Genomic DNA, 13,876 nt, shown 5'->3' on the forward strand with positions numbered 1-13,876 from the left:
AAGTGACGTTACAGATTTGTCAATCTTCTGTTCAAAGGTTCAGAATTGAGCATAAAGTTACTTCCAAACCAGGTAAGCAGGATATCTGACAGTGGCTGTAGCTTTTAGAATATATTTTCAGCACTTTCCACAAAGGTTTCTTTTGCTTTGTTTTGTAGTAAAATTATCACTTTCATGCTGGAGCGAGGTGAACTTCCGTAAAAAGGTTTTGAGATGGGTGTTTCCCTAATAATTTGCTCAGCTAACTTAGTAATGAGACAAAATGTGAGTAAAATTAAATGCAAATCCTGCCAGTTTACAGAGACTTGAATGAGTTTCATATGTAAGCTAATCAAGCAGCTGAGCACTTGCTCCAAGTGTGGAGGAGTTTGGTTTTGCTCTTTTGTCTAAACAAATGTAATGAGCATTGGTTCTTCTGCTGGAATGGAATGAAAGAGTGTTCAGCTGTGGGCCAGGGTTCAAACACTGCAGGGAATCCTCTGCTTTTTGTCAGAGGCCTTGTTGATATTGTGAACTCGACTACATATTCTGCTTTTACTTACAAGTGAGATTTTATCTTTGTTCTTCCCATAAGAGAGAGGCACAAGAGACGTCTACAGATGGTTTATGAATATTAAATTTATTACAATAACAGTTTACAGTACAAGGCACATACTGATGACTTACAATCAGCTTGCAACACTTGTAACTAAACAGCTGCATAAATTAATACAGGCGCATCATGTACAAGTTGGAGGGAATACTTAGTTCTGTACAGCTAAAACTCCAGTTTAATTCTCTTTAAAAGGCAAAGATGGTCCTAATTTACCAGTTTCATAACTTCCTTTGACTGTTCAGAACAGAGGGTAGGATATACTCGCGTGATAGATGAGTGGAAGGTGAGCTGAAGAGAAGGAAATTTTTGCCTCAAACATTTGTAATTGCAGTGCAGCCCATTTGGTATCCACATAAGTGGGGTTTGTACAAAACTGACATTTAATATATGGCTACTTGTTGAGCTACCTGATAAATATTGGTTATTTTACATGTTTTCAGGTGGATATGTAAAAGGAAGAAAAAAAGCAATGATATAAGTAAATGAAATCAGTTTCTCAGTATTTCAACCACTCGGTCTAAAGGAAAGTGAAGCCTAAAACATCACAAAAATTGCTTTTGCAGTATTTATGATGCAAGAAACACTAGAAATCGTTACCACTTACAAAATGCAGGAAATGAAAAGGAGGCCAGTGCTGATGTGTGCAGAGCTGTATGTAGTCCTGCTCAGGATTGTTTCCTCTCCCTCTGTCTCCTCCACTACAAACCTCGGGGATTAACTATTTTTTTTTATTCCTAGTTTATAAAACCCTGTGTTGCTCGAGTGATGTATGGCTATCAGAAGTAGTTGTGCATTTTTCCATGTAGTTGAAGCAATTAGGACCTTAAAGCGAATACGACATTGCCCGGGACGAACGACCACACTGAGGAAGGTACGGGAGCACTGCCACAGACTGGGGTTCACACCTAATCCCACCCATCCTGGAGGGGCTGCTGCAGTCCCCCGGTGCCCACACGTGGAGCAGGGATGTTCCCATGCACACAGGCGTCCTCGTGCTCCAGAGGGAGGCAGTTCTCAGTTCAGCCTGGTTGGAAGTGCACAGGAGGTTTCGTTGAACTGCTTGGGTGAATGTGCTGGAGGCATCACGTTCCCAAATGCCTGTTGTCAGTGCTGCAGCCTCCATGGAAAACTCCTCTGTTTCAGCTGGAAAGGGGATTCTTCGGCGGGGGGAGTGTGGGGAAAGTGACATCTTGTGCTCCCCTCTGTCCCCCCAAAGCCAGGGTGTTTATACTGCATTCAGGCGGATGTCTCCAAAGGGAATTTCTGTAGCTGTTTCTGGAGTGATGCTTTTCAGAATACGCTGTTGGAAAACAATCAATATTAGTAATTGATTAATTTTAGAGGTAATACATGACAGCCATTTCGAAAGAGATTTATAATAAAATATGACTTTGAGTTACACCTCTTGAACTACTACTTAACTACTGAACTACTTAACTACTTAAACTACTCTTGAACTACTACCACTTATTACTTCAGGCCTCTGTTATTTCAGCACTATGAAGGTGTAAAGTGCTATAAAAGTACACAGTGGGTTTTTTTAATTATTTGTAACATAATTGAAATCAAAGCTTGGCAGTTGTTGTATTGGTGCTTTAGGACTTTGCAGTTTACTTGGATACCCTGAGTCCACTGAACATATTCTTTATGAACTGGTATTTATTTGAACTTACAGTAAATCCCAAAATTGTCATCACAGGCTGCCACAGGTTTATGGCAGAGAAATCTTATCTTATGGGAGAGAAAAAGAAGCCTTTCTTACAGATATACCCAAGGGAACCAGCCTTTCACTGCCTCTTTGCATGACAGTGTCTGGTGTGATTTCTAGGAAGAGCCTCTAGTTCAGCAGAGCTTAAAAAAATTACATGATATAATATTTATAAGAATATCTCAGTGACCTCAGTAAGACCTGGGGAGACTTTTGAATCCCTCAGAATGGGCAGAAGTCAATTAGCATTCAGCTGGTCAGGGCCAGAACAGCCAAGTCCCAGGTCATTAATCCCTAGAAAAACCTACTCATAATATTTATGGGAATCACCTCCTTCCTAACATCAAATAGAAGCGACAGAGCATCTTGGGTACCTCCTTAAGTGTTCCTGGGGTGATGATCAGCCGATAAACCATGTAGATTGGAATGAAGATGACAGAGGAGGTTCCTATGGAATAACCCACCACTGTGGTCCAGTAGGGATAATCATATTCAAAAAGCCTCAGCTCAGGAGGGTTGGACAGAAAGCTGCAAGTGACAAACTGAAAAAGAGAAAGAATGAAGAATGAATAAGTGGATTTTGGTGGCACACACACACTGGGGAATTCTGTGTTCCTGCCTAGCACTGAAATAAATAAATTAGTAGGACTCAACACATGTTGACACTGAAAAAATCCTGAATTACGTTAGTATGGATTTTAAAAAAGAAACAAAAACCCAACAACAAACCACAAAACAAAAGACCAAAGTGATGCTTTCCAAAGCAGATTCTCTTCACACTGCACTGCTCTCTGTCAATATAGGAAAAGAAAGAAATGTCAGCTTGGTTAATGCTGTTGCATCATTTTCCTGAGCATATCATTCATGGCTGAGAAATGTCCTATGAAGCAACCAATACTTTTAGTTGAATATCACAGGAATAATATTTGTGAATATCTTTGGAAGGATCTCTGACTTGGTTTTTTCCAGAGTATCATCAGAAGCTCAAGATTGCCAGGAAAATATCCATATAGAAATTACATCATTCCTTCTGAGCTTTCCTTATTTTGGGTTAGTTCCCACAGGGAATGCAGATAGCTCTGCCTGGTAACCACATCCCCAGAGCTCTGTGCCTCTGTTTATTTTGCTGGTTTAGGATCACAAAGAGAACAGTTCTATAAAAATTACCGTGGTGTCACATTTTTATTTATAGCCTTTTCATCCCTTCTTTTTCTAGGAGTAATAAAATGAAAGTCTGTTAATTATGCCTTGATCATTACAAGTGCTTTGAATTCACTCTGCAGGTCTTAAATCTACATTCTGTGCTTCATAAACTCCATCTTGACCTGCTCTGCTCCCACTAAGGCCAGTCAGAATAAAAGACAGCGTGAACTAATTTTGAATCAGGAAATGAACACTTTATGTTCAACTGTTATCAATAATACTGCCAAGTCAAATATTTGGGCAGTATTTCCCATTCTGAATTATAGATTTATAAAGGTTGTAATTAACTGCCGTAAAATTTAAGTGGAATATTCTGAAGTTGTCGGTCAGCAGTTGCTGAGACAGTGTATTTACTGATCTTGGTTTTCCTCCTCTGACAGTGTGTTTCATCAGCTCTTATTACTTCATTTTGCTGAGATAAACATAAAGCAACAAAACAAAGTGAGTTTGCTCAGCAGAGGGAAGGAGGAAAGTTATTCAGAACCTAGATGTACTCAGCTAACTCACCTACAGAAATCCTTAAAATCATGATTTAGTAACAAGACCTTGCAGCATTCCGTTGGCTTTATCATTAATTGAGCCTTTTTGGTTCAACGAAAATTATTACTGAAGAACTTCACAAGAAAATTCCAGAATTTAGCTTTTAGGAGTCTAAGGAACTGCATTGCTCAGTGGTAATTTTCTTGTGCTGGAAAGAAAAAGCTCCAAAGAAAACTCACCAGAAGGAAGAGGGGACTAATTGCAACCCAGCAAACTCGCCAGTACCAGCCTGGGGCAGAGCCCAGCATTTCCTTCACGTCGTTGCAGAACTGGGTGATGCCTGTGGAGACAAGTGGGAGGAGAGGGGTGACAGCAGATCTAAGTTTTCCCTAAGTAGATGTTCAGCAGTTTTTATGCCAAGCAAGTAAATCCAGAATCCAGCACCAAAGACTGTTTTGTTCCTATAACTCTTAATTATATTAAATCCTTCATTGGTCTGAATTCTATCTCCTGTTACTTTTAGGTGTCTCTGTACTTCTCTCAGAGAACAATATTAATTCTCACGGATTTAGTAATCAGTGAGTTTGTAAAAAGGTTTTGTGAACTTTTTCTGGAGACATCATTGATCTTTGTCTGCAGAAACTGAGGAAATGCTGCACTGCAGCAGCTCAGGAGTGTTTGTAGACCTACCATAGAACCAGGACACAGCAATTGCTTCCAGGAACACGACGGTCAGGACAGCTGGACCAGTGGCGTATTCCTCAAACAGCTTTACCACGTACGCTCCCCCCTGGAAAGGACATCGAATTGTCAGTGTCCCAGGGATCCAGGGATGGAAATCCTGCTTATTCTCGGGTGGGAAATTCACTCAGTTCTGTCCCTTTGTGGCAGTTCCTGCCAGGGAAATCCTTGGTGATCTGCTCGCTCTCTGTGGACATCCCTCACCACTGGGGTTGCCATGCAGAAAAGCTAAAACCTGCTGGCAGTTCTACCTGGATTTTACTGAACAAAATGGGGTTTGGTGGTAGTTGGCGGGATGGCTTTTGCCTGCCTTCTATGATGGCATCTTTCTCCAACATGAGTTATAGCAACTGAATAGGAAATAAATTAAGTGTTGCTTTACTTTCTTCCCATTTGGGGTCTAGAATCATGAAGGAGGAGGCTCCTTGGGGAGGGACTAATCATCCTTGTAGAGCAAACACTTTAAATGAGAAGGAAGTTACATATAAATGAGCAAGTGGAGTGAAACGTGACAGGAAAGCCAAGTATTTTTTTCTTTTTCCCTTATGGTCATTACACTCATTATTCAAAAAATTCTTATTGTGAGAATGAAATCCACAAGCCCCACAGGAACTCTTTGGTGTGACTAATGATTTCTGGGATATCCAGGAAATTCATTACTAGAAGTTTTTGGAGAACTGTAACAGTCAACTACAGCATTTTCTAGCAGATCATTTTTGATAATTTTTGTAATTCAAAATACATTTTAAACATTGGGGAAGTTATAACAATTCGTGTTATTTTTAAACATGGAGTTTCTGGGAACATGAAGTAAACCACACACAAAATGTGGAGGGCTGTCTGCTGACTGATGCAGCAGCTGGAGCAGCCGTGTCATTTATGATGTGTTGCAGTAGGATCATTTTGCAACACATTTCCTAGTGAAATAGTGTTCACATTTATTCCAAGTAACAGATTTCTAATGTATAAAGATCACAGGCTGGAGATTTAATCTGATGTCTTGAAACTCTCTTGAAAAAATACCACCCTCTCCAAGATGTCCTTTGCAGGAAACTGCCAGTGAGGAGGGCTGGGAGTGGGTGAAATACTCACAAATGTCAGGGTTGCCAGTGACCCCAAAAAGCAAACAACGATCAGGCCAAGGACGAACAATTCCCTGCGTTTGCCCCAGACATGTGGGAATTCATCCAGTACTCCAGTAATCACTCCCTCTAGTCCTGCAAACTGAAAAGCATGGAAAAATCACTGGAAAATAGAGGGCAGTGTTACCTGCTTGAAAGTGTTTCGATACTTAAAGGAGCTTTACAGCACAGAAACACTGGGGCTTTGTTCTGCTATAGAGGTGGTGTGGCTGCTGTTTAGACAAGTCTCTCCTCAGAAAGCTCTTTAAAGCTCTTTAGGGTGGGGATTTAGTCTTCCAAGTATCTGCAGGAATGGACTGTCATCCAGAGGCAGTTCTGTGTTACAGGCACTCGGGTGGGGACAAGTGGGAGGTGATTCAGTAGAACCAAGATCGTTAAATCAGCTGAGCTCAGCCTTGCTGGAAGGAGCTAATTCTCCATCTGTAAAACCAGGCTCACATCATAAGCTTTTAGTGTTATCTCCTTCTCACAGTGCCGCTGAGAGTTCCCACCTCCAGTTCCCACCTTTTAAATCCAATTTGTGGGAAAAACTTCCAGAATTTAATAATTGCTTTGTAGGTTTACAAGCGAGAAGGAGCCTGGAAGGCAGCATTCAACCAGGGGTTTGTGCATCAAGTGCTTTGGTTGTGTTTCTGGGCCTGTTAGGAGTTGTCACAGTATGACAGTGACAAATCATTTAATTATATTTAGGCAAAAATTGGTGTAATAGTTGCACCTGGAGTTGCCAATCCTGCTGTAAACCCCCCAGTGACAGTGCAATGTTTGCAGTTCTGTTTCTGTGCTGTCGGGGGGGCTGAGGCCATACATGGAGGGTCTGGGAGCCCCACTACTCACCGTGCTGTCTAATCCCAGCGTGAGCAGCATCAGGAAGAAGATGATGGCGAAGAAGGTGGAAGCTGGCATGTTGGCAATGGCCTCGGCGTACGTGATGAAGAGCAGGCTGGGTCCTGGTGTCAGAGAATTGGGATAATTGTCAGCAGTGCTGCTGCAGGGAGGGCAGGCTGGGTCACTGAAACATGTTATCTCCCAGGGGAAAACTCCCCACAGGCTGTTACCACCACGTGTGTGAAGCTGCAATATGACTTGTATGTGCTGTATTTATGGGCTAATTTTTTAGCTCTACTGGGTAACAGTGCCCATATCATAAAGTCAGTATCCTGAATCAACACTAAATATTTCTCATCACTTGGGCTGTTCTCGATCTAGAAGGTATCACACAAATACATCCTTTCTTAGAAGCAGTTTGAGGTGTGTAAGAGCATTAACCTACCGGTGTCTTTGGCAACCTCTGACACATCCTCGTTCCTCATCTCAGCCATGTATCCCAGCACAGTGAAGATGACAAATCCAGACACGAAACTGGTCACGCAGTTCACGGTGCTGGTAACCAGAGCATCTCTGCAACAGAAGACCTAACTCACATCAGGGAATGTGCATCTGCTGCAAAGAGTAATTTACAACCAGATGGGGTGAGTTAACAGTCTGGACAGACTCCTAGAAAAACTAGGAGAATACAGGGAAAAAAACAAGCAGCAGGTTTGAAAGAAATTAAAAAATAAAACAACCCATGACTACTTTTCCTTCTTCAAATTCAAACAGGTGCTGTAACATTAGTCTGACACTAGATTGAATGCTGGCTGTTTTAAAAGAATAGGAATTACTATAGGAATATTAAAGAATTGAGAATTTTATTTCACAAGTTAGAAACAGAATTTTTTCAATTTAACAAGGAAACAACTATAAATTGCCTTTCAGCTCAAGAACATGAAGTCATTTCCTAAGATTAAATAATTACAGTGTGATGGTTTGGCAGGGGTTTAGTCCATTTTGTTGCCACAGTTTTCTACACTTTAGACCTCTGCTGTAATTGGTGAAAATGATTTCTCTTTAAGGTGGGCACAACAGAGGAGAAATGCTTTAGATTGCAAGTTCTTGCAATAAGGATTTCTGTTGTTACACTTCTGTCTCATTTGTATGTACACAGGTCTGACATTTCAGTGCCTTTCACCAGCACCGTGTTTCTTTTTCATCAATACCCACAGTTACATTTTTTAACTCGATTTTACTTTTAGAATAAGGTAGAACTCACTGGTAGCAGTTGTTATGGAATTTGTTGTAGCTGGCATAAGCCAATAGGACCCCAAAACCTGGTCCCAGGGAGAAAAAAATCTGAGCTGCTGCATCCACCCAAACCTGAAAAATATTGAAAATCAAGAAAAAAATGACGTGAAACAGATTGAATGAGTTTGGCATATTCAGAATATCACTTAGGCCTACAAAAGGGTTTTTCAGTGCTCTGCCTGTGTCCTAATCCTGGTCTAACTGACACTTTGTTAGGAGAGATGTTGAAATATGAATGATTATTATAGGTCTGTGAGAGCTGTAAATATCTACTCTAATTTTGGTGCCTATGGGTGCTTCTTTTTTCTCTGCACTGTTGTGGCAGTTTCACTTCTGGCAGCATTTTAGATTAAGTCAGTGATTTGCCTCGTAATCAGTTTAACGCAAGTTTTGCACACTTTTGTATAGAGAACTTTCTATCCATGATTTTGCAGTCTGGAGTCCTCCAAACTCTGTGTGCTGTGGAGTAGTCCCGTGTTTGGCTTTGTGTCCTCCAGGCTAAGTAGTAGCTGAACACTGTCCAGATTTTTCCTAGATTTGTGGAAATCCATTTGACAGTGTGGGTGCAGTTCTGGTCCTTAGGACTCAATTCAGCTTTGTTGTAGCCGTGACAGATGCAAGTGTGATGATCTTGTTATGAAAAGCCTGTTGTACTTGAAAAGTGGCCACAGCCCTAATGAGTAATGTTCTAAAGTACAATATCAGTTCTCTTTCTGAAGGTGAAAGTCCTCATTCATTTATCCTCTTTTGATTGAAACATGGAGTTCATTACAACTCATTTCTAATATTCTCTTCCATCGTGTGAGGCCATCCTGTATCACCCAGACAGAGCTCTGTCATCGTCCAGCACACAGATTGCAATCTGCTGTCCTCACTCCAGATACATCCAATACAATATCAATGCCCTTTATTGCTTTTTCAGAAGATGTGGGTCCTTATTGGAGATGCTGCTTTATCAGAGACTGGTGTCTTTTCATTTCCTCTTCATTCAAAACTCTCCATATCAGCTGGGCAGCACCAGACTTGCAAACATTAGAAATTTTTAATCTATGTGTTTGTAGTATTTATTGCTTTGGGGTTTTTTCCATCACCCTCCTCACTAGACACTTTCACAGGCAGTGAAGTAAGTGCAGCCTTGGACCTGATGGACTGTTTGTCATCCACGGAGTTCAAGGCTGAATCAGATACTGGAGTGCCTGGGGTTTGTTGGTTCACTCAGTCTTGTCCTCATTCCTCCTTTCCTTCCAGATTTTGGAGGTGTATGCAGGCCTGTCTGATTTATTCCTCCTCCACAGCCTGTTCACCATTTTTCTAATGAAAAACTGGTCATTTGTTTTCTTTCAAATCATATTGCTAATTCTATTCACACACTGTATGGGAATTCTGCCACTGATGGTGGACTCTCATCTTTAAAGTTCTTCATAATTATGGAAGGAGTAGCAGGACTGTTTAAACAAGAGCATGGAGTCAGGCTTTTAAGCCTGTGCTGAGACATCTGTTCAATCATGCTCTTTTGGACACTGAGCTATGTATGTGCTGATACACACAGATAGGCTAAAAGCAAATCTCTGCCCTCTGATGCTGTTTCTTACCTCAGTGGCCAGGAGTTTCTGCCAGTCGGGTTTCAAGTAGTAGAGGACACCTCTCCAAGCCCCAGGCAGAGTTGCACCTCTCACTAGCAGGACAAAGAGGATGATGTAAGGGAACGTGGCAGTCACCCAAACCACCTGTGAGGGAAAATGGTAACACAGCATTTGCCACAGGTAGAAATTTAACAGGGGTAATAAGAATGAGATATTTATGTTATATCTCTTAGGATTTATAACATCTTCACATGAGCTGTTCTGAGGGTCTGCAGACAGGCAGTGTGCACATCTGTACCCGCTTTCCTTGGCAGGGCTGTTCTTGCCCAGAGAACAAGGGTGTAACTTACTGGTGTCATGTATTACTTGGATAACAATAGCAGTCACTCTACAGCATTCCCAAATAATCAGCCTATAATCCCTGTCATGAACACTGAGACAATTCCCTGACAGTTAACTGGCTCATTTAGAACTGCCTCTAGACTGTCCTGTACCAAGTTGATTTATCCTACTTTTGCATTCACCTTGCCAGATGTTTTGACCCCTTTCCAGATGCTGAAGTACACAATGGTGAAGATTAACAACAAGCAGAGGGTCAGTTGCCAGCTGATGCCCCCCAGGTCATCCAGCCCCTCAGACCTGTGCACCTGTAGAACTTGGCGGCTGAAAGAGGAAAGAAAAACACAGTAGAGATATTTTTTTTTTTTAATAAATGCTTACCCTAAGTTTGCTTTGAACAGTCCCATACCGTGGTGTGAGCATTACAAGGAATCCTGAGGCCTTGATAAGTAGCCTTCGGAGTCTTGTAATCTCAGATTTATTTTGTTTTAGCTGAAAGTTTGACGTTAATGGTACGTCGGGGATAATAAGTGATGACAGCTGAGTACCCCCATACACTCTAAGCTTACATAACCTACAAATATTCAGTGATTTTAATGGTTCAGAAGAGGGCACCATTAACATTAAGCCCTGCTCTCCTCCAAGGAAGAGCTTGCTCCCTGCTCCACCAGACTGTCTCCTATCACCGTCCTCACTTACATGCACTTACGTATAAAATTCTTCTGCGGGAGAGACGGAGTGCACGGACCAGCTGACGTTGTCCTTGCTGAAGTAGTTGGTGCAGTTGCCTGTGTTCCAGGGGTTTGTGCAGCTGGTCCAGGGCAGCTCCGCCGTGAAGGAGGATATGAGGTAGTAAAAGGCCCAAGCCATGATGGTGTTGTAGTAGGAGGCTACGTAAAGATCTATTATACAGATGGCAAAGCCAATTCCTAGGGAGGCAGGAAATAATTACATGCAGTCAGTGTAAAGTTTAGGCCAAAAATAAAAGGAATTGTTTGTCACATCAACTACCATTAGTGACTTTCTAGGGCAGCTCTGCAGGACTTAACCATACCCTCCCAGGTGTTTACAATGCTGGAATTTCATGTGACTTCAGAAACACTCAGGATCTGATCCCACTAAAACATCATTAGACAAGACAGAACATGCTTATAGAGATTTTTTTGTCTGTTCCTAAATTTCTGGAATTTAGAAATAGACATCTTGCAGTCTCAAAAAAGACAAGACCAGAGCTATAACACTGGGAACAACAGTAAATGAGCATATAGAACTCCTTCTTTTCTTATCTTTTATTTATATTTTCAGGCTTGGGTCAGAGAAGTGGACTGGCCTCTAATCAATTTGAGAGTTGCATATTATAGGTGTGTACAACAGTACACACGCGTGCAGATGTACATAGAGTTTTAGGAAAGCTTTCTTTGTAAAACCAAAATCTTGTGTAGAACAAGCCTTAAGAGTTTTATGAGATTTTCCTTTTTTTCCCAGAAATTTCATCTTTATAGGAAAATTTTCCAGTTATTCATAAAGTTCCATTTCCCTTCTTTACCTTTGAATATAGGACATATTTTTCTCCAAATGGAAATACACCCATTCCTGTGGTACTGTCCTAGTGCTAATTCCATATAGAAGAGGGGAATCCCTCCAAAGATGGCCATGATTGTGTAAGGAATGAGGAATGCTCCTGCAAGAGAGAAAGCACATGATTGTAACTCTTCATAGGACTTCTCTTCCAACAGTACCAGCACTCCAGAAACAGGAGTTCCTTTTATCCCACAGGGAAAATGCATATCCCCTCTGTAGCCAGTGCTCCACACTGAATTACTGCGGGATTTCTTGTGAGAGTAACTACTTAACTGTGTGAACAAGAAGCAGCACCCAGGCCAAATTTCTCACATTTCTGTAGTGAGTACATGTAGGATTCACCAAGACTCCACTGGCTACAGTGGGTACAGCTGTGAAATGGGCTGCAGATAAAATAATTTATTTAGCCAGTAAAATGCCTTTGTTACATCAAGGAGACAAAAGTCCTTTCCAAGATCTCCTTGAGTAGATTTTAGATTTATATTTTGTCTCTTGTGCCAGTCTAAGACCTCACCTTCCTCATGAGTTGGTTTTGACATGTTGGTTTATCTGACTTTAAAATACTCCTTTGGACAGGGATTGAGTGTTTCCTGTTGGAGGGTGATTCTGCACATAGCTTGCTCTCAGCTTCTAATTGTATACTGATTTTTTAAATCCTGCTGACTAGTTTTTCTTTCATCTTAATGTTATCCTATCCCAATATTTAAGTTTTCCAGTCTGCTTAAAAAGTAAGTCATTTCCCTCTGGTTATTTGGTACACATGATAATTTAAAAGCCACTGAGTCACCCATTTATAAGCAAGGAAGTTCAGCATTAGGAAACACCCGACAGGGCTGGGCACTGACCTCCTCCGTTTTGGTAGCATATATAGGGAAATCTCCACACATTTCCCAGATCCACTGCATATCCAATGACAGAGAGGAGAAAGTCAATTTTTTTACTCCAGGTCTCTCTGTCTTCCAGCTCCATCAGCTGCTGCTGCCCTTCAGCTCCACAGGTGGTGGATGTGGTGGTTGTGGTGGTGGTTGTGGCTGCTGGGGCCGTGCCCTGGGTATCCTCCACCTCTCCCATCCCATTGCAGGGGGCCGAGCTCTGAACTGCTGAATAACCATTGGAGATCTGAGCGGCCTCCCCTTTATCCCCCTGGCTGGGATGGACCTTATTGCCATCCTCCACCAGCCGGAGGGCAGATTTAGGGTTCCTGACCAGAAGTCTGTTCTCTTTACAATCTTCTCCTTTGTTACAGTCTGAGACGTCTTTCTTGGAAGTCAGTGGCTCAGTCTCATTGCTTGTTGCCTGTTTTTCCATTTTTTCTGGGATTTGTTCTGATCACTTGCAGACAGGCAGCAGCACAGAGTCCCCTCGTGGCTTGTCTTCCCACACTTTTATTCCCACCACTTTTAGAATTCCTCTTCCATACTTAAATCCATCAAATTGAAGGCACAGGCACCATCTAAGAAATTAAAAGAGAGTTACAAATCCATGATTCTGGTGACTTTCAAGTTACAACTGACAGATTCTGTGATTAAAATACCGTCGGAAGGAATTAGCCATCACAGCATGCAATGTGAATCACAGAGCTGATAATCCATCCAGGATTTTGTCCAGAGAAAGGAAGGAAACAGTCATCCTCTTCCACAGCAGAGGTCGGTGTACCTGCATTGCACCCTCTCAGGCAGGTGTGCGGGACTTTGGGCATTGTTGGACACCTCACAGGCAGTCACAGTCCTGCTGTCTTCTGTTCTCTGAGCACTGGATTCACACCCAGGGAGCTTGTGGGACTCCCAGTTTGCAAACTGAGGTCAGAGTTTAGTGTGACTTGGACATTCATTTTCATAAGCTGTGACTGATCCACTCATCCTGTGGCAATTTCTAGATTCACCCAGTATGAAGGGAAAAGAATTATTTAAAGAAATATGAGATAACCATGGATATAAAAATTACATTTCATGACTACCTTTCTTGAGAATCCCACAGTGTCTGCTATGTTTAGCAGCAGACCTAGAAGGCTTGAATGAAACTTCAGAAAAGTATTTAAATCTCACTGGTTTTGCATCAATTAACACTTGAGGCTCGGTCAACACTAATAGCAGGAAGAAAAGATCATAAACTTCAATTTGATTCTTTTGATTAAGAACTAACACGTGAGTCTAAAGGATAAAACTTGTCCCTGGTTTTATTTGACTCCTTGGGCAGATAAAAGCATCTTTCCTTCTGTTTGGATCTGCTGACACTGTGGTTCCAGCCCCAGGAAGGGTAGTGGGCAAAAAAACAGGCACTGGGAGAATCCCTGGCTTTACCTGCCCTCTTCATATGTGCTAAAAACAGAATCCAAGGGAAATAAACCATCCTGAAATAAAGAAAAAATGTGACACAAATAACT

General features: G+C 41.7%; 1 protein-coding gene across 1 annotated transcript; it reads right to left on the minus strand.

Moving 5' to 3' along the window:
• Positions 1-1,171: 1,171 nt before the first annotated feature.
• On the minus strand, positions 1,172-12,981 carry SLC6A4 (solute carrier family 6 member 4). The gene is made up of 13 exons (XM_027744445.2): positions 12,339-12,981; positions 11,459-11,593; positions 10,622-10,841; positions 10,098-10,236; positions 9,583-9,717; positions 7,959-8,062; positions 7,140-7,267; positions 6,704-6,816; positions 5,820-5,951; positions 4,677-4,776; positions 4,226-4,326; positions 2,678-2,845; positions 1,172-1,895 (listed from the first exon to the last, which is right to left on the minus strand). The coding sequence occupies exons 1-13, from the start codon at positions 12,799-12,801 to the stop codon at positions 1,821-1,823; spliced, it is 2,013 nt and encodes a 670-aa protein (XP_027600246.1). The 5' UTR covers positions 12,802-12,981; the 3' UTR covers positions 1,172-1,820.
• Between the last annotated feature and the right edge of the window lie 895 nt (positions 12,982-13,876).

Source organism: Pipra filicauda, unplaced genomic scaffold (genome assembly GCF_003945595.2).
Source record: "Pipra filicauda isolate LSUMZ 115617 unplaced genomic scaffold, ASM394559v2 scaffold211_size2331000_pilon, whole genome shotgun sequence".
Classification (NCBI taxonomy): Eukaryota; Metazoa; Chordata; class Aves; order Passeriformes; family Pipridae; genus Pipra; species Pipra filicauda.

Bases quoted from the DNA above. Each gene is read 5' to 3' on its own strand.
- SLC6A4 (XM_027744445.2), bottom strand. From the start codon at position 12,801: ATGGAAAAACAGGCAACAAGCAATGAGACTGAGCCACTGACTTCCAAG. The intron at 10,237-10,621 runs GTAAGTGCATGT...TTCCTCTTTCAG, and splicing joins CCCGCAGAAGAATTTTATAC to CCGCCAAGTTCTACAGGTGC. The intron at 9,718-10,097 runs GTGAATGCAAAA...TTTCCCTCACAG, and splicing joins GGGTCAAAACATCTGGCAAG to GTGGTTTGGGTGACTGCCAC.